Genomic DNA, 19831 nt, shown 5'->3' with positions numbered 1-19831 from the left:
ACATTTACACAAAGCTGAGATCTCTCACTCTTTAAAATATGTATTAATAGTCTTGCTCTTTTCTCAACAATATGGGGTGAAGATCGAACTAATTGTTAGGAAAAGCTGTAAAACTCAAGATTTTTGTCATGGTTGAATGTGTTATGGTTATTTTTAAGGTTATTGGTCTGTTGGATGTCTTGCTTGTCCCCATCACATACTGCGCTGGTCCCTGGCCAAATGGGCCCAACCTAACCTTTCCATTTGGTTTGGGGGTCAGTTGTAATGGGTCCCAGGCTTGTAGATTAGTTTAGATTGAGGTCCACATGAACTGCAACCTACACACTGAATTCTTTCTTGAATTTTAGGTTAGTCACTAGCTATACTTTTCATTGCACTGTACCCTTCTGAATCTCCCACATGTCCACACCCTTCAGTTATTTCTCACATTTTCTTTTTCTATCCTCATAATCATTTTGATATTGTTGTACTATACTTCATGATATTTTTACTGCTTACAATATTTACTCATACATTGGAGGCTTATTCCTTCTCGTCACTAAGGCTCACAGGATTCCACCAAATTTCATTCCAGTTCTACTGTCATTGCTAGCCTTTGTTAAACTTGATTCCAAATATTTTAATTCATTCAACACCTCTTAACTCCTTATTCCTAGTGAAAGTACCCATGTAAGCACAAAAACTTTATCGTTGTTTGTATACTTTACAAAAACAGTACTGTATAACATTATCCTTTATGCATTACCAGTTTAGGGACTAACATAAAATAATGTATTGTAATTCACATTCAGGATGACTACATCAGGGGTCAGCTTCTAGAATAGGGAGATATTTTACGATAGTATGAAAAAGAAATTCATTACAAATCTCAACAAAGAATTTATCTGGGTACACTGAGTAGGTGTTAGTCTAGGTCATGTGTCAGCTCTTGACCCACTTTTTTGAGGATATTAAATTACAGTAATATCTCCGTTAGCCGGAATCCCTCAAACCCGGAGCTCTCCGATAGCCGGAATTTAAATTTTCTGAAAATTTCCACGAAAATTTTCCCGATACTCAAAAAATTCTGGGGATGGGGGAGTTTTTTCGGGTATGAGAGATGAGAATCGGGCGTATTTTCTGGAAATTTCAAGAAAAATATTCCGTTACCCGGAAAATTCCGGGGATGAGGGATTTCTTTCTGGCTTTGAGAGTCGTCTCGATACCTGGAAATCTCTCATTCCCAGAAGTGCTCCACACCGATTGTTCTGACTAACTGAGATATCACTATTATTAATTTTTTTTTTTGTATATTGTATATACTGTATACACTTACCTTCTCTTGTTTAACTCTATCACAGTTTTTAGGCAGTTTATAGGGTTTACTGTATGTATGGGCAGTCATGGTGATGCCTGGTAGGTTTATTCTGTTGATGCAATCAGTGATAAATCAACTTTTTTTTTTCCAATTGTATGAGTTTGTAAATGGTGTGAATATGTCCTTTGGTATTTTTAATTACTCTATTATAGCAAATGTGTTGAGCTGTGTTGTTCCCCTTCCACAGCTTATTTGTTCGATCTAAGAATTCATAATTGACAAGAAAGAAGATTAGGCATTGAGCATTTAAAAGCAGTGTTGAACATTTCTTAAATTTCATTGAGATAAGTAATGAATAGGAAAGTCATACTGTACAATATTGTATAGACTGAATATATGTGGTGTGAGTTCAATTATTTCACTCTTAGAGTTGTTTCTAGTTTAGAAAATTAATGAATATATTCTGCCATATTTGGATTGGTGAATTTAGACATATTCAGGGGTTAGATATTTTCCTTGTCTGTAATGAAAGGTATATATTCACAGACATTTAGACTTGTAAAACTAGGATGTAGGAAGTGATAGTTAAGCCTGATGATATCTTTCGGTCTTGTTGTGGGAGAGGAACACCGGGAGAGAAAACATTTGTTGTATCAGTTAGAAAAGTATATGAAGAAAGAGAGTACTGTATGCTGCTCTCAATCCTGACCACCCAGCACCAGTAGTGGGCAAGGATACACTAGAGGGAGAAACATTAAGAAAAAAGTTACATCATTATTTTCTAACAGCAGATATTTCAATTTTATTCTGAAAAAGTTCATTAATCTGTAATACACTTGATAGATGTGAACACTGTACAGGTATCCCCTCCTTTACAAACGCTCGAGATATGAAAATTTGCTTATACGAATTTCCAAATTTAATACATCGTTCTTATTTAACAAAAGTTACCCTTGCTTATACGAATTTTGGTCCCAGCAAAAAATTTAAATCGTGCATTGCTGTGGCCAGTATTAAGGCCACACAGTCAAGTTTTATGCAAATGGTGGTTGTGTTAAACTTTAATTTAGCTCTTCCTAAATGTATTTAGCTGCATATTTTCATTCAGATATTATTTTATTAATATTTTTAATGTGTAAAGTAGTAAGTTACGGTACAGTAGTCGGGTATTATTTTTCATTAGTTAGGTAGGTTTTTGTTCGTGAACTGATTTCATGTTTTGGGGGTATTACACAGTACAAGTTTTCTTGTCATCGGGGAACCAAGCCCACTTTTTTCCCATTTGTTCGAGATACAAAAATTCACCTGACAAATCGTTTTCCAGAAACCTAACCCATTTGTTAAGCAAGGGGTACCTGCAACTGTCTGGGCATTCTAGATAATATTTGGATATGTACTCTTATGAAAACTGTGGATGCTGTATTATTTTGCACCAGAACTTGATTACATGTTTTTTTTATGCTTTTCGTATCTTTTAGGTCGTCGTGGTCACTGGGCCGGCGGCTGTCCTTACAACTGGTAAGACTCCATCAACATTCAACTTTCATTTGCATATTTTGATACTACAAGACTGGACTCCGCTCCCTCATATCAACTGAATATCCTCGCATAAAGTGTTTTCCTTCTGTATAAACTAAAGTTTTGCAAAAATCAAAGTGTGATATTTTTGTCTCAAATAATATGTCAGTGGAATAGCCTCACTCTGACGGCAAAGCTGAGAAGGCGTCGGTCAGGAAAGCAACGTGATAAAAGAATCTCATAAATACCAGACTTAAGGTTCATAATGACAACAGCTTCATTTATATACGCTCCTATATTGCATCAAATCTGAACTGTACTTGATGCCTCTGAACATTCCAGAATGCTCAAATTTGGATGTACTGTATTATTTGAATATTTTTTTTTCCCACCAGTTGGAAATCATATGCAACTGCCATTGTTCAGTAATCTTTATTTTGTACCATTTTCAAAGGTGTCAGATTATTTAAGGGGTATATTTTTATTCCCGTCTTTTGAAATCGTTCAATTTATAGAAAAAATTTCAATCTCATAGTACAGTACAGTAGTCCTGTGAACTAGAGATGTGTTGATTAATTCACCAGTACTGTAGTGACTCCTTTTATGTTGATATATAATACAGGATAGTATTTTCTACTTTGTTTTATTTATTTATTTTTTCATAAAATTTTCTTCCCAACTGTTTTTCCCATCCCCTTTGTGTGAGGTTTGTTTATGTCCTTAATCCAACACTTCACATAGGAATGGGAAAAGGTAACAGCTAATGGGTAGATATGTACTGCAGTATAACATTTTAATTAACAAGTGCTCTACTATACTGTATATGGTAAGGGACAGGAATGGGCAAATATTGTTTTGTATCCTTTCATTTGCTTGTCTAAGTTTGATATGTAATGTAAAAGAATTATTTTATGTTTGAAATAAAAGACTTTGAGTGCTAAATTTGTTGTTACAAAAAGTTTAATGGTTATTTTTTTTTTCATTTATGTAATCATGTCATGGTCCTCAGTAACATTATTTAGATATGTTGCCCAACTCAGGTATGTTTCATGTTCTGGAACTGTACTTCAATTATTTGAATATAAAAGTTCAGTACAGTATCATAATTAAATGATGTGATATATAAAAAGCATAAATTTTACTTTACTTTTCTGTGGAAGAAGTTGAAGTTTTTATTTGAGGCCATAGCTCTCTCCTGTACTTGATTAGTCTTCTTTATCTTAAATAAATTGAAGATCTTGTGGGTTTTTTATGAATTTGTCACTTGTACCTAAACAGGGCAGAGTAGAAGTTAGGGTAAGAGCTCAGTGTTTTTTACAGAATGTGGATTTGTGGTGCCTCTGTTTGGAATAACTGTACAGTGAGTTCTGCTATAACGCGTGTTTTGACAACGCGAATTGGCTCTTACGCGATTTATGAATAGAGGAACGATATTTGTATAACGCGAACACTTGTTTGCTGTAACGCGGTTTTTGTTTACTATTTCTCCAATTTTGTGGTATTAACTGAATATGGTAAAGAAGAATATCTCCAAGAAGCGTTCTGGTGATCGCATTCCCAGTGATGATCGTAAAAGAAAGGCTATAACCCTTGAAGAGAAGCTCGATGTTATCTACCTCAAAATCACCCTTCTCCCCCATCAAGTTATATTCATATTTTTTCAAGGTAAAGTGTTACATTTACTGTATGATTTCATTATTAGATATGAATGTAACATTTATTTAGACTGTGCTATCCTTTGTGTTAGGCTAACTACTAAATTTTTTTCGATTTCGAGTAGTAATCTGCACCTAACCCTATTTTCTCTATAATCCCTGTTATTTCTATTACGCGAATTTCTATAACACGATGTTTTACAAGAACACAATTATCGCGTTATAGCAGAACTGACTGTACAGGGTATTCACCAACATTCATTTTGGATACTGCAGCACCTTGGAAGAGAGTTTCTTGAGGCAAGCACTACTTGGTGGATCTCTTTGTGGTCTGTCATGCAAGATTTGAAGTACTTAACTAGTCCACTGAAAATTATCTTGAAGGAGCATTTTGAAGTAAAACATAGCCAGCGATGCCTAGCTCAACTTGATGCTTGGTGTGAAGTCTCCTCAGTAATCTTTATTTTGTACTATTTTCAAAGGTGTCAGATTATTTAAGGGGTATATTTTTATTCCCGTCTGTTGAAATCGTTCAATTTATAGAAAAAATTTCAATCTCATAGTACAGTACAGTAGTCCTGTGAACTAGAGATGTGTTGATTAATTCACCAGTACTGTAGTGACTCCTTTTATGTTGATATATAATACAGGATAGTATTTTCTACTTTGTTTTATTTATTTTTTTTTTCATAAAATTTTCTTCCCAACTGTTTTTCCCATCCCCTTTGTGTGAGGTTTGTTTATGTCCTTAATCCAACACTTCACATAGGAATGGGAAAAGGTAACAGCTAATGGGTAGATATGTACTGCAGTATAACATTTTAATTAACAAGTGCTCTACTATACTGTATATGGTAAGGGACAGGAATGGGCAAATATTGTTTTGTATCCTTTCATTTGCTTGTCTAAGTTTGATATGTAATGTAAAAGAATTATTTTATGTTTGAAATAAAAGACTTTGAGTGCTAAATTTGTTGTTACAAAAAGTTTAATGGTTATTTTTTTTTTCATTTATGTAATCATGTCATGGTCCTCAGTAACATTATTTAGATATGTTGCCCAACTCAGGTATGTTTCATGTTCTGGAACTGTACTTCAATTATTTGAATATAAAAGTTCAGTACAGTATCATAAATAAATGATGTGATATATAAAAAGCATAAATTTTACTTTACTTTTCTGTGGAAGAAGTTGAAGTTTTTATTTGAGGCCATAGCTCTCTCCTGTACTTGATTAGTCTTCTTTATCTTAAATAAATTGAAGATCTTGTGGGTTTTTTATGAATTTGTCACTTGTATCTAAACAGGGCAGAGTAGAAGTTAGGGTAAGAGCTCAGTGTTTTTTACAGAATGTGGATTTGTGGTGCCTCTGTTTGGAATAACTGTACAGTGAGTTCTGCTATAACGCGTGTTTTGACAACGCGAATTGGCTCTTACGCGATTTATGAATAGAGGAACGATATTTGTATAACGCGAACACTTGTTTGCTGTAACGCGGTTTTTGCTTACTATTTCTCCAATTTTGTGGTATTAACTGAATATGGTAAAGAAGAATATCTCCAAGAAGCGTTCTGGTGATCGCATTCCCAGTGATGGTCGTAAAAGAAAGGCTATAACCCTTGAAGAGAAGCTCGATGTTATCTACCTCAAAATCACCCTTCTCCCCCATCAGGTTATATTCATATTTTTTCAAGGTAAAGTGTTACATTTACTGTATGATTTCATTATTAGATATGAATGTAACATTTATTTGACTGTGCTATCCTTTGTGTTAGGCTAACTACTAAATTTTTTTCGATTTCGAGTAGTAATCTGCACCTAACCCTATTTTCTCTATAATCCCTGTTATTTCTATTACGCGAATTTCTATAACACGATGTTTTACAAGAACACAATTATCACGTTATAGCAGAACTGACTGTACAGGGTATTCACCAACATTCATTTTGGATACTGCAGCACCTTGGAAAAGAGTTCTTGAGGCAAGCACTACTTGGTGGATCTCTTTGTGGTCTCATGCAAGATTTGAAGTACTTAACTAGTCCACTGAAAATTATCTTGAATGAGCATTTTGAAGTAAAACATAGCCAGCGATGCCTAGCTCAACTTGATGCTTGGTGTGAAGTCTTCTCAGTAATCTTTATTTTGTACTATTTTCAAAGGTGTCAGATTATTTAAGGGGTATATTTTTATTCCCGTCTGTTGAAATCGTTCAATTTATAAAAAAAATTTCAATTTCATAGTACAGTACAGTAGTCCTGTGAACTAGAGATGTGTTAATTAATTCACCAGTACTGTAGTGACTCCTTTTATGTTGATATATAATACAGGATAGTATTTTCTACTTTTTTTTTTTTTTTTTTTTTCTTAAAATTTTCTTCCCAACTGCTTTTCCCATCCCCTTTGTGTGAGGTTTGTTTATGTCCTTAATCCAACACTTCACATAGGAATGGGAAAAGGTAACAGCTAATGGGTAGATATGTACTGCAGTATAACATTTTAATTAACAAGTGCTCTACTATGCTGTATATGGTAAGGGACAGGAATGGGCAAATATTGTTTTGTATCCTTTCAATTGCTTGTCTAAGTTTGATATGTAATGTAAAAGAATTATTTTATGTTTGAAATAAAAGACTTTGAGTGCTAAATTTGTTGTTACAAAAAGTTGAATGGTTATGTTTTTTTCCTTTATGTAATAATGTCATGGTCCTCAGTAACCTTTTACCTTTATGTAATAATGTCATTGTCCTCAACATTTTTTCTTTTATGTAATCATGTCATGGTCCTCAGTAACATTATTTAGATATGTTGCCCAACTCAGGTATGTTTCATGTTCTGGAACTGTACTTCAATTATTTGAATATAAAAGTTCAGTACAGTATCATAATTAAATGATGTGATATATAAAAAGCATAAATTTTACTTTTCTTTTCTGTGGAAGAAGTTGAAGTTTTTATTTGAGGCCATAGCTCTCTCCTGTACTTGATTAGTCTTCTTTATCTTAAATAAATTGAAGATTTTGTGGGTTTTTTATGAATTTGTCACTTGTACCTAAACAGGGCAGAGTAGAAGTTAGGGTAAGAGCTCAGTGTTTTTTACAGAATGTGGATTTGTGGTGCCTCTGTTTAAATACAGTGAGTTTTATAACGCTGCGAAAGTGACAACGCTTACTGCTTCTTACGCCGTATTTATGAATAGAGGAATTATTATTTTGTATAACGCCAACACTTTGCTTGCTGTGGGCAATATTTCTCCAATTTTGTGGTATTAACCGGAATATGGTAAAGAAGAATATCTCCAAGAAGCGCTCTGGTGATCGCATTCCCAGTGATGTCGTGAAAAGAAAGGCTATACTGAAGAGCAGCTCGATGTTATGCCTAATGTCAAAATCACCCTCTCCCCATCAGGTTATATTCACAGTTTTTTCAAGGTAAGTGTTGTTATTTACTGTATGATTAGATACGAATGCAAATTTGTTTGACTGTTATCCTTGTGTTAGCTAACTACTAACTCTTTCGATGTAGTAGACTAGTATCTAACTATTTTCTTATATCCTCGTTATTTCTATTACGCTTAATTATAACGACGAGGTTTCACAAGAACACACTATCACGCGACAGCAGAACTTCGGGACTGCACAGGGTATCTTCACCAACATTCATTTTGGATACTGCACCACCTTGAAAAAGAGTTCCTTGAGGCAAGTACTACTTGGTGGATCTCTTTGTGGTCTCATGCAAGATTTGAAGTGGTAGTTCTTGCTATAACGCATAATTGTGTTCTCTTGTAAATATCGTGGTATAGAAAATCGCTGTAATAGAAATAACAGGGCTTATGGAGAAAAATAGGGTTAGGTGCAGATACTCAAATCGAAAAATTTAGTAGTTAGCCTAACACAAAGGATAGCACGGTCTAAATAAATGTTACATTCATATCTAATAATGAAATCATACAGTAAATGTAACACTTTTACTTGATGGGGAGAAGGTGATTTTGAGGTTGATAAAATCGAAAGCCTTCTAGTAAGTTATATCCTTTTTTACTTATCATCACCAGGACATCCTTATCACCGAACGCTTTCCTTTTGTTGATATTCTTCTACTACATTCACAAAATTGGAGAAATAGTGTTGTAACGCCTATAGCAAACGCTGCTCTGTTATGCCAAATATCGCTCCTAATTCATAAATCGCTAGGAGCAAATTGCTACATCAAAACACGCCATATAGCAGAAATCACTGTACTTAACTAGTCCACTGAAAATTATCTTGAATGAGCATTTTGAAGTAAAACATAGCCAGCGTATGCCTGTGCCCAACTTGATGCTTGGTGTGAAGTCTTCTGTGCACCTTTATTTTGTACTACCAAAGGTGTCAGATTATTTAAGGTATATTTTATTCCGCTCGTTGAAATCCTAATCTTATAAAAAATTTCAATTTCATAGTACAGTACAGTAGTCCTGTGAACTAGAGATGTGTTAATTAATTCACCAGTACTGTAGCGACTCCTTTTATGTTGATATATAATACAGGATAGTATTTTTCTACTTTTTTTTTTTTCTAAAATTTCTTTCCTAATCAAGCTTTTCCCATCCCCTTTGTGTGTGAGGTTTGTTTATGTCCTTAATCCAACACTTCACATAGGAATGGGAAAAGGTAACAGCTAATGGGTAGATATGTACCGCAGTATAACATTTTAATTAATGCGCTCTACTATGCTGTATATGGTAAGGGACAGGAATGGGCAAATATTGTTTTGTATCCTTTCAATTGCTTGTCTAAGCTCTTGATATGTAATGTAAAAGAATTATTTTATGTTTGAAATAAAAGACTTGAGTGCTAAATTTGTTGTTACAAAAGTTGAATGGTTATGTTTTTTTCCTTTATGTAATAATGTCATGGTCCTCAAAGTAACCTTTACCTTTATGTAATAATGTCATTGTCCTCAACATTTTTCTTTTTATGTAATCATGTCATGGTCCTCAGTAACATTATTTAGATATGTTGCCCAACTCAGGTATGTTTATGTTCCTGAACTGTACTTCAATTATTTGAATATAAGTTCAAAGTACAGTATCATAATTAAATGATGTGATATATAAAAGCATAAATTTTACTTTCTTTCTGTGGAAGAAGTTGAAGTTTTTTATTTGAGGCCATAGCTCTCTCCTGTACTTGATTAGTCTTTTATCTTAAATAAATTGAAGATTTGGTGGGTTTTTTATGAATTTGTCACTTGTACCTAAAACAGGGCAGAGTAGAAGTTAGGGTAAGAGCTCAGTGTTTTTACAGAATGTGGATTTGTGGTGCCTCTGTTTGGAATAACTGTACAGTGGTATTCACCAACATTCATTTTGGATACTGCAGCACCTTTGGAAGAGAGTTTTTGAGGGAAGCACTACTTGGTGGATCTCTTTTGTGGTATGTAATGCAAGATTTGAAGTACTTAACTAGTCCACTGAAAATTATCTTGAAGGATCATTTTGAAGTAAACATAACCAGCGTATGCCTAGCTCAACTTGGATGCTTGGTGTGAAGTCTTCTCTTCTTGCTGATGATACTGGAAGAAGTTAGGTCAATCCTTGAACTTTTCCAGCAATGCTGTCAAAACCATTTCAGGTCATGCCAAGTTCAGTAAAATGTCTTTTCTTCCCTTGTGAGAATTTCAGTAATAGAGCTATCTGGAAACACCAACTCCAAACACATTTCACCTCATCACAAGACCTGCAGCTGTCATTATCACAGGGTGCAGACATCACCTGATTTCTACTGTTATTACTTCACCATGAAAATGTACAGGTAAGTGGAGCTACTGGTTAATTTGAAGAAAATAAGTTTTCCTTGTGTTGAACTGGAGTACTTTAGCTTTGTGTTTCACCTACATTGCAGCGGTTGGGGTAATCAGGCAGTCTTGTTTTGTCTTGGTCAAAAGTGTGTCTATCCTTACAAGTAACCACTTCCTTGGGGAAAAGGCCCAGAGTCCATCAGGTTTAGCCATAATTTTCTTGAAACTGTTTCCAGCAGTTGGCTGCTTAATAAGTGTAGATGATATCACAAGGTAAGTATTGTAGCTATCCTCAGGACTTTACCTTATGAATTTGCAAAAATGAAGCCTAGTTTGCTTGTATAAAAGGAACTGATGTCTTGTTGGAGAAACTTATTCTGTCTCTTATAATGAATAAGAGAGACCACAAACCTCGTCATTTTCGTTGAGATGCTTGTTTAGGTCATTATGAATTTATGGGGGTGCTGGTAGAGTGGTAACGCCTTTGTTCGCAAGCTTGTGAAGTCACGGGTTCGACCGGGCCGGTGGAGTTGTTTGGACATACGCCCTAGCCTATTAGTCCCCTGTTCACCTAGCAGCAAGTAGGTACCTGTTGTAAGTCTAAAGTTGCACTGTGATTCAGGGATGCAAGTTGTTGAGCTTCCACAACTTCTGATGACATAAACCATTGACTCCTTCAGGCTTCTACACCCTTAACTCATGAGACATAAAGGCAAGCATGATCTTAACATGCTTCCCTGTTGGGCACTGTAAACCCTTCTAAGCGCTTTCACCTACACAAGGATGTAGGGGGTGCCTAATAAAAAAAAAATAATTATGAATTCTATCACTTAAAAGACTGTGGATAAAATTTGGGGCAAAGCCAGAAACCAGACAAAAGGTTTGGGGAGAAGGGGTCAAAGATTGACTGTGCCTAAGAGAGTGATAATCCCCTTCCTAAGAAGATTATTAAAACAAAAATTATTATTTTGTTTTGTTTAAACATTGTTTTGTGTCAGTAATTAATACACACAGTATTTCACATTTTAAGCTTCTTTTTACTGAAGACTCGTAAATTCACTCTCAGTAAACCATTGATAGCTTGTAATATGATATACAGTATCTCTGAATGGTGGTAAAATACTCTTTTAAATTATTTTGGAATTATTTTGCATAAAAATATTTAATACATATCTCACAATATTCTGAGATAAGGATTACACAATGTTGGAATGGTGTAACACGTGTGGGACTCCACGCTGATGCGTTGGAGGCTCTTCTCTGGGTCAGCCGCCAGTTTATGCGAGTCTAGACCTAGTGAAAGGATTACCCTGCACCTGCAGCCACTCTACTTATTTTCACAGGTATTTTATACACAAAAGTGCTATTCCACCCACAATGAAAAATTTAACCAGTATACATGTACAGTAGTGTCTTAAGTGAATAATAACATTTAAAGCTGGTTCTGTAAGTGATTACAATACAGTCAATCCTCACTTTACGGGTCCCACATTCCGCTGTTCCACGCTTACGCCGTGCCCGCCAGAACCCAGGATGCTCACATTCCTCCTTTACACGTGAAGTATAATTTTTTATTTAGCTCATAAAATTCATACAAATTATCTCGCCAGAATATAATTTACATTGCTGGAATTTTACAATTTGATGATCATTTTGAATATAAACATCATAGATTTTGCATTAGACATACAAATTTTAGATATAATGTTTACTCTTGAGTAAATATGTTATCTTTTGTGCAAAATATATGATATTTATTTTCAAAATATTCCTGGTCTTACAAGGAATCCAGCAATGTCAATTATATTATCCTAACTTAGTCTGATTTATTATTTATTATTAAAAAGGTAAACAGTCTGGTATTCCCACACATTTATCTAGTAGGACGTTGGTGGGGGGTGGGGGAGGGATGGAGGACCGCCACCGACCATCTGTTACCGTGTGAAGAATATTTTTTTATTAACTGAAGATTTTATTTTAGCTCATAAAATTCATACAAATTACCGCCAGAATATAATTTACATTGCTGGAATTTACAATTTGATGATCATTTTGAATATAAACATCATATATTTTGCATTAGACATACAAATTTTAGATAAAATGTTCACTCTGAGTAGTATGTTATCTTTTGTGAAAAATATATGACATTTATATTCAAAATATTCCGGTCTTACAAGGAATCCAGCAATGTCAATTATATTATCCTAACTTTAGTTTGACGTATTATTTATTACTATACCTGGTTTTCCCCAAAATTTCTCAGAGGGAAGAGCCAGCAGTGTGTGTGAGAAGAGGGGAGGGAGTCGTGTCCATTATTTGAATGGACATTAACTTACGACTGTATTTCTATTTCTCTTAAGTATTAATTGTGTGCATGTACCATCATAAAATTAAGATGTTATTTTTACTAGAACATAGGTATTGTGTTGGAAAAAGTGGAGTTTGGGGTCAGCTGGTCTCTATTTCATTTAATCCCATATGTTATGTTTATTCATTTACGTTGTCACTTTCCGCTGTACCCTGTGGGTTACATTAACCGCAAGAAGTGAGGGTTGACTGTACAGTACAGAATTGTATTGTATATAGTGTAGTGCAGTGAGTCCCCATCATCAGCTGACACCACAAACTTGAATTATCCTCATCCTTCACCTGAAGTGCCGTAAGTGTTAGTTTTTGTTCAAGTTTTCTGATTATGGTGTAGGTTATTTTGGCCAAAAGTTGGGTATTCCAAGTTAATTTGTGGATGAAATTAAATTTACCATTCAGAAAGTTGCTAGTTATGTCAAATGAGGCAAGAGGGGGAGTAAAAGAGCAGTGATCAGGTTGATTTGATGCATTTTTCCATGAAGTGAATATCTTTTTTATGGGCAAGAGTACTGCCCTAAATTTGTGGTGCTACTTAAAACATACAAACAGCTCAGTACTGTACAGTGAAAAGTGAAAGCTGCTGTAATTTCTTTTTCTCCACTCATTAGTGACAGTTTGTGTTGACCACTGTTTCCATATATAGGTTAGGGCATCCAACCCATCCATTTTGTCAATGATTATGATGGCATCCTTGGAGGTGAGCTTGTTTATTTACATTTTGTGGAAGTGAACTTGTACAGGCATCCCCTGGGTTACAGAATTTCTGGTTATGGAATTACCTCAATGGAATTTACAAATTTAGACCTTAATTTGGGGTTACAGAAAAATTCTTCCTTCCTGAATTTTGAAAAGTTTTCAAAATAAAAATTGCAATTTGTAATAACTTTGTTTACAAAAAATAATAAAAATTATTAAGCGTGAATGCATCTGTGGTGGTAACAAGGCAGTTGGAAGGCTGTTCATCTCCCCAGTTTCCAGTATTCACTACAATGGAGCTGCTCAGTCAGAATCTTTTCCCAGCTTGTGTTCAGTTATTCGTCTGTGTTTCAGACTTTATTCACCCTATGGAATTTTTGTTAATTTATAAATATTTTCAATAGAAAAAATCATGATGAAAAAAATTTCACAGAAATTATAACATTTATTTTGTGTGGATTCTGAGGCTCACCTCCCAGCTTGTGCTCAGTTATGTGTCTGTGTATTTTTTACCTTATTCAAGATAAGCGCAATGACCACCAAGTTTAAGTGAAAGCAATGAGATAGAAGGTTCCAGGAGCAATAAGTAAGGAGGGATCTCAACTACTAGACACCTATGGGCGCTTTCACTGAGATTTTCAACTACACCCACCTGCTGGACTCCAAGACTAAACTCCTACGGTCAGGCTCATCTAAGTAACTAATTTACATCGACCGTCTGCCTATTATTTCCTTCATGCTCCAACCAAGCTTCCTGTGACTGAGCCAAGACATTCCAGCATAGAGCGCTCATTGTTTCACCTCAGATCTTACATGTAAAAAAGGAGAAACGTAATTTGTATCCCTGATTATTTATTAGATTTTTGAGGACCTTCAAATATTCCTTCAAATGTTAATATCCTGTGTCCTGTGGAGTATCCTGAGGAATGCTGAAGTACAGCACCTTTCATAGAATTTGAATTGCCGTGACAACAGCCAGTTTTACGGTACACACCTTACTCAAGCCGTGAGCAGAAAAAAGGATTACAGAATAGAGCTGTATGGCGTTTATCGGGATCTCAAAGACATGATGTAATATGGCATTGAATGTTATAGAGTATTTACAGTACGTCCAGATATGCTATGTGTGTATGTATGTGTGTGTATCACGACGCTTTTAGTGGATCTGCTGGCCCGAAATCATTGCCAGCCAAGCTAATTTAATCACGCAGAAAAATTCCGGTGTTTTGGGGAAGAACCAAATATCTTCTTTAAATGCCCAAATTGATGTAAATAATCCAGATCAGAAGCTTAAAATTGGCATGACACTAATTTCTTGCAACCTTTGGGGATGGGCTTTAGAAGTATATGGTACTTTCTTTATATAAACAAACCTCAATGTCTCTAGTATATATTTACAAAGTGTTCGAAAGTACAAAATTTATATGACGATTCAAAGTTGTTTATTACAGTCGTCATCAGATGCTGACTTGTCTGAGCAAGTCTGCAGTAGAGCAGAGAAGCGAATTTGAAGTGAACAGAGCCATCCATAAATTAATGAAGCATCACCATAAGAACCTCCACCAGAGATTATTTCATTTTAAAGTTAACTTAACTTAACTCTCCCTGCAAGAGCGTAGGGTGCTTAATCTTGGGTGAAATAAGCTAGTATATCTTCAGGTGATCTTAAACTTTGGCTCTTGCTGAAATCTATTTATGTTTATGGTTCCTTATTTGTCGTCTATTTTCCTTTAACTGACGGAAAAAAGAGAAGAGTTCAGTGCTGCCATCTTGTGTCAGGTGAGGAATTTATATTTAGTCTCTGCCACTTAGGGGAGAAAATTAAACGTACGTGTCTTTCAGAACTTGAGGGCGTGGTGTGTGTGTGTGGGGGGGTCAAGAATGGTCAGTTTGAGTGGCATTATCTGGGTAAGGTTTCCAACTTAGATTCTAAGTTCAGGGATCCAGTCCCAATGGGCCCCAAAATGTGTAATATTATTTTGTGATTGATTATTATAGGCCTGTTATAGACTGGGGCCTATTAAGACTTAAAAGGACCACTAGGACTCGGGCCTGTTTGACCACCACTGTACTGAGTATCCCTCATAAAGGTCTTACAGCCGGCATTCCCTGTTTAAGCGTGACGGCTAAGAACGTACGTCTCTGACGGCGCAGGTGGTGGCTGTACGGTGAGATCTCCTACCAAAATGGGACACATCCGGGAGCCAAGGTTAACATCGCCAAGGCCAATGCTATCAGGTAGGTACTGTGCCATTCAGGTCCAGGTGGGGGGTAGGAGGGGACCCCAAGGCAGTCAGGTCACAGCCTCGGGCAGGTGTCTCCCTTCCTAGGTCTAGGGGGGCTATACACATATAGTCAGGCTGCGGCCTTTCAGCAGGTGTCTCTTCAGGCCCGTGGAGTGGGGGCTATACAGAATGGTGTCACAGTCTTCAGGTGAGAGAGAGGATTAACAGGTAGTAGGCGTTAGATTTATTCCCCTATTTAGTTGCCCTATAATGTTGCTTTTGCATGTCTTATGTTTGTAGACATTTACCACAAATACAGCACATAGTCATTGTGCTACCATAGACGATCATCAATATTGTGCTAAATTCTCGGCACATAAAATAACCAAAAAGTATTACATTTTTTCGAAAGAGAACACAAAATCGTCTTAAAGAGTAAAAGTTCTAGATTTCAAAATACAAAATCCTTCCAAAGTTCTCTAAATCTATGTCTGTATATAATGACATGTTTAAGATATAAAAGCCAAAGACAGCTTACCCTGGCCTTCCATGGATTATAAAGACCCAACTACGCTATTCACCTCTCATGATTATAAACACTAACTAACACAGCTTACTCCCCACCTCTCATGTATCATGTACACATCAAACGAATACAGCTTACATTCTCACCTCTCACATTGCAAAGACCTAACTAAATACAGCTTACCTCACCTCTCATGATTATAAAGATTCCAACCAAATACAGCATACCCCCACCTCTCATGAACAGGTATGACTCCAACTAAATACAGCTACTCCTCACATCATAGCATTCCAACTACAATACAGCTTACTCTCACCTCCTCAAAGACGAGAAGACTCCAACCATGCTTTACCTCACCCCAAAAGCAGATTATAAAGATCTAACCAACACAGCATACCTCACCTCCCCCAAGTGATTATAAAAGATTAAACCACAGCATACCTCACCTCTCATGTATTTGGAAGACCTAACTAACACAGCTACTCCCCACCTCATGATTATAAAGACTAACCAACACAGCTTACCTCACCTCTCATGATTATAGTAAAGACTCCAACCAACACAGCCACTCCCCCACCCTCTGCTATTTATAAAGTGACTAAACCACAATACAGCGCCATCTTCAATTCTCATGATTATAGAAGACCTTACTAACACAGCTTACCTCACCTCTCAAGATTATAAAGACCTTACTAACACAGCCACTTCCTCACCTCTCATGATTATAAAAGACCTAACTAACACAGCTTACCTCAATTTCATGATTATAAAGACCTAACTAACACAGCCTACCTCACCTCCTCATGATTATAAAGACCCAACTAACACAGCTACCTCACCTCCTGATTATAAAGACTTAACCAACACAGAAAAATACCTCAAAGTGATTATAAAGGCTCAACCAACACAGCTACTCTCACCCCTATGATTATAAAGACCCAACTATCACAGCTTACTCACCTCCTCATGATTATAAAGACCTAACTAACACAGTGCGGCCTCACCTCTCTGCGTTACTGGAGAGGAAGCCAGAGAGTCTCTGACGATCCATACGATATGGCGCTGGTAGCCTGGGCACCTTACCAAGGCCGACTCTGCCAAGAAGGAAACTGCCCTCAACTTAGACACAATGAAGAGAGAGGGTATAGAGCATCACTACTCACTTCACTCACCACCACTCATTCACCACTCACCAAACACACACATCTAATTCCACTCATTCACCATTATCTCAACACACTCACACAGTCACTCCTCATTCAATCAGTCAGTCAGTCAGTCATATACCAATTTCATTATGCCTATATTCTGTTTATTGAGTGATGTTGTTGTGTTGTTGTCATTCACACTCGGGAGATAAGAGAAGTCCTCGTTATTTTAACTGGGGAATATAATTAAATTATATTCACAGTAGACTCTTATTATACTTCCACCGTTCGTATATTCATAATCAATCACTGTATAAATGGATGTATATTTATCATCTACCACATTAATTTTTGAAGCGATTCAGTATATAGTACATTGAATCGAGTTCAGTGTAATCTAGCTGTGAATCACATCTAATGCTACAGCCAGGAAGAATTATTGAGCACAGTGCCGGACACAGTCTCTTCTGTACTGTGTAGACTTATATTTGTATTTTACAACCCAGGGAACAAGAGATCTATTGGTCCTGTGAGCCTGCATCAACCCTATGGTATGTATGAGGACAGCCTGGTCCCAACAGACGAAGTGATTTACACGCCAGAGACCACCTCACGCCTCCCCACCACATCGCCAGGAAGGGATCGGCATCATCCAGGAAAACATCGTCGCCCCTGCCGTCATGAGGGTTTAGTGAGCACTATCCAAGGACATGAGGACTTGACACAGGCACGCACAAACCTAGCTAGTCTTAATCACTGTCACTACAGGCCCCTAGCTCAAACCTGTCTAATGAGGCCAGGCAGTCACCAATCTAGGGAGCCTGAACCTAGCTGGAATAAACAACAGTGGTTTCAGCCAGAAACCCAACCCAACTGAACAGTCAACCTTCTCCCCTCTCACCACCCAACACCCCCCCTGCCTTTCTCCCTTTATGTCATCTTCATCTTCATCCCCCCCTCCCACCCCTGCTTCCCTTGATGTTTATCTCCATTCACCACCTCCCTCTTCCCTCCTTATTTTCCTCCTCACTTCTAACACCTCATTAAACCCCACTCCCTCACCCCAGCAGGACAGCGGCGGCCATGGAAGGCGGTGTGTGTGTGTGTGTGTGTGTGTGTGTGTGTGTGTGTGTGTGTGTGTGTGTGTGTGTGTGTGTGTGTGTGTGTGTGTGTGTGTGTGTGTGTGTGTGTGTGTGTGTGTGTGTGTGTGTGTGTGTGTGTGTGTGTGTGTGTGTGTGTGTGTGTGTGTGTGTGTGTGTGTGTGTGTGTGTGTGTGTGTGTGTGTGTGTGTGTGTGTGTGTGTGTGTGTGTGTGTGTGTGTGTGTGTGTGTGTGTGTGTGTGTGTGTGTGTGTGTGTGTGTGTGTGTGTGTGTGTGTGTGTGTGTGTGTGTGTGTGTGTGTGTGTGTGTGTGTGTGTGTGTGTGTGTGTGTGTGTGTGTGTGTGTGTGTGTGTGTGTGTGTGTGTGTGTGTGTGTGTGTGTGTGTGTGTGTGTGTGTGTGTGTGTGTGTGTGTGTGTGTGTGTGTGTGTGTGTGTGTGTGTGTGTGTGTGTGTGTGTGTGTGTGTGTGTGTGTGTGTGTGTGTGTGTGTGTGTGTGTGTGTGTGTGTGTGTGTGTGTGTGTGTGTGTGTGTGTGTGTGTGTGTGTGTGTGTGTGTGTGTGTGTGTGTGTGTGTGTGTGTGTGTGTGTGTGTGTGTGTGTGTGTGTGTGTGTGTGTGTGTGTGTGTGTGTGTGTGTGTGTGTGTGTGTGTGTGTGTGTGTGTGTGTGTGTGTGTGTGTGTGTGTGTGTGTGTGTGTGTGTGTGTGTGTGTGTGTGTGTGTGTGTGTGTGTGTGTGTGTGTGTGTGTGTGTGTGTGTGTGATAATTGACGGTTTATTGAAAGTTCTGCAGCCTGAAGGCTGAAAATATACATTGGACATAAATGACTTATTACATACATTGGTGGTTTAACAAAAGCCTTCATTAGAAGGTAAAGGAACATACAGTGAACATACAGATTATTAGGTGTTGAACAGCAAACTGTAGTGTAGTAACTCCTCCCAGATGGTGTTAGGAGGAACTCACGTGGTGTAATTCCTCACAGATGGTGTTATGAGGGGCCTCACGTGGTGCAGTAATACCTCTCAGATGGTGTTATGAGGGGCCTCACGTGGTGTAATTCCCTCACAATGGTGTTATGGGGGCCTCCGCTGTAGTAATTCCCTCACAGATGGTGTTATGAGGGCCTCACGTGGTGTAGTAATTCCCTCACAGATGGTGTTATGAGGGGCCTCGTGGTGTAGTAATTCCCTCACAGATGGTGTTATGAGGGGCCTCGTGGTGTGTAATTCCTCACAGATGGTGTTATGAGGCCTCGCGTGGTGTAGTATTCCTCTCACAGATGGTGTTATGAGGACCTCACGTGGTGTAGTAATTCTCACATATGGTGTTATGAGGGACCTCACGTGGTGTAGTAATTCCCTCACAGATGGTGTTATATGAGTGAGGTGTGGTCCCATGCCTTCCTATCGTAAGCGGATTAACACATGGCTGGTTGTTGGGTCTCAGGGCGTTATCACTGGGTACCTGGGACCTCACTGTGTGAAGGTTAACTTGGGTACGACTGTTACTGTTGAG

At 37.5% G+C, this 19831-nt stretch overlaps 1 protein-coding gene across 10 annotated transcripts in view; it reads left to right on the top strand.

Annotated features, from left to right (window-relative positions):
• Window positions 1-9143, top strand: part of LOC121857380 (E3 ubiquitin-protein ligase rnf8-like) — a 47790-nt gene extending 38647 nt beyond the window's left edge. For 7 of the 10 annotated variants that reach the window (XM_042353390.1, XM_042353393.1, XM_042353391.1 and 4 more), the window contains one exon: window positions 2776-4067. In XM_042353390.1, the coding sequence (XP_042209324.1) occupies window positions 2776-2819 (44 nt within the window). In that variant the 3' untranslated portion in view covers window positions 2820-4067. Of the gene's footprint in view, window positions 1-2775; window positions 4068-4952; window positions 5751-9076 lie in introns of those variants that run through there. The other 3 variants (XR_006087177.1, XR_006087178.1, XM_042353397.1) reach the window with 3 other exon arrangements.
• The last annotated feature ends 10688 nt before the right edge of the window (window positions 9144-19831 follow it).

Source organism: Homarus americanus, unplaced genomic scaffold, assembly GCF_018991925.1.
Source record: "Homarus americanus isolate GMGI-L3 unplaced genomic scaffold, GMGI_Hamer_2.0 scaffold13944, whole genome shotgun sequence".
Lineage (NCBI taxonomy): Eukaryota > Metazoa > Arthropoda > Malacostraca > Decapoda > Nephropidae > Homarus > Homarus americanus.
This window is presented reverse-complemented; position numbering and strand designations above follow the sequence as displayed.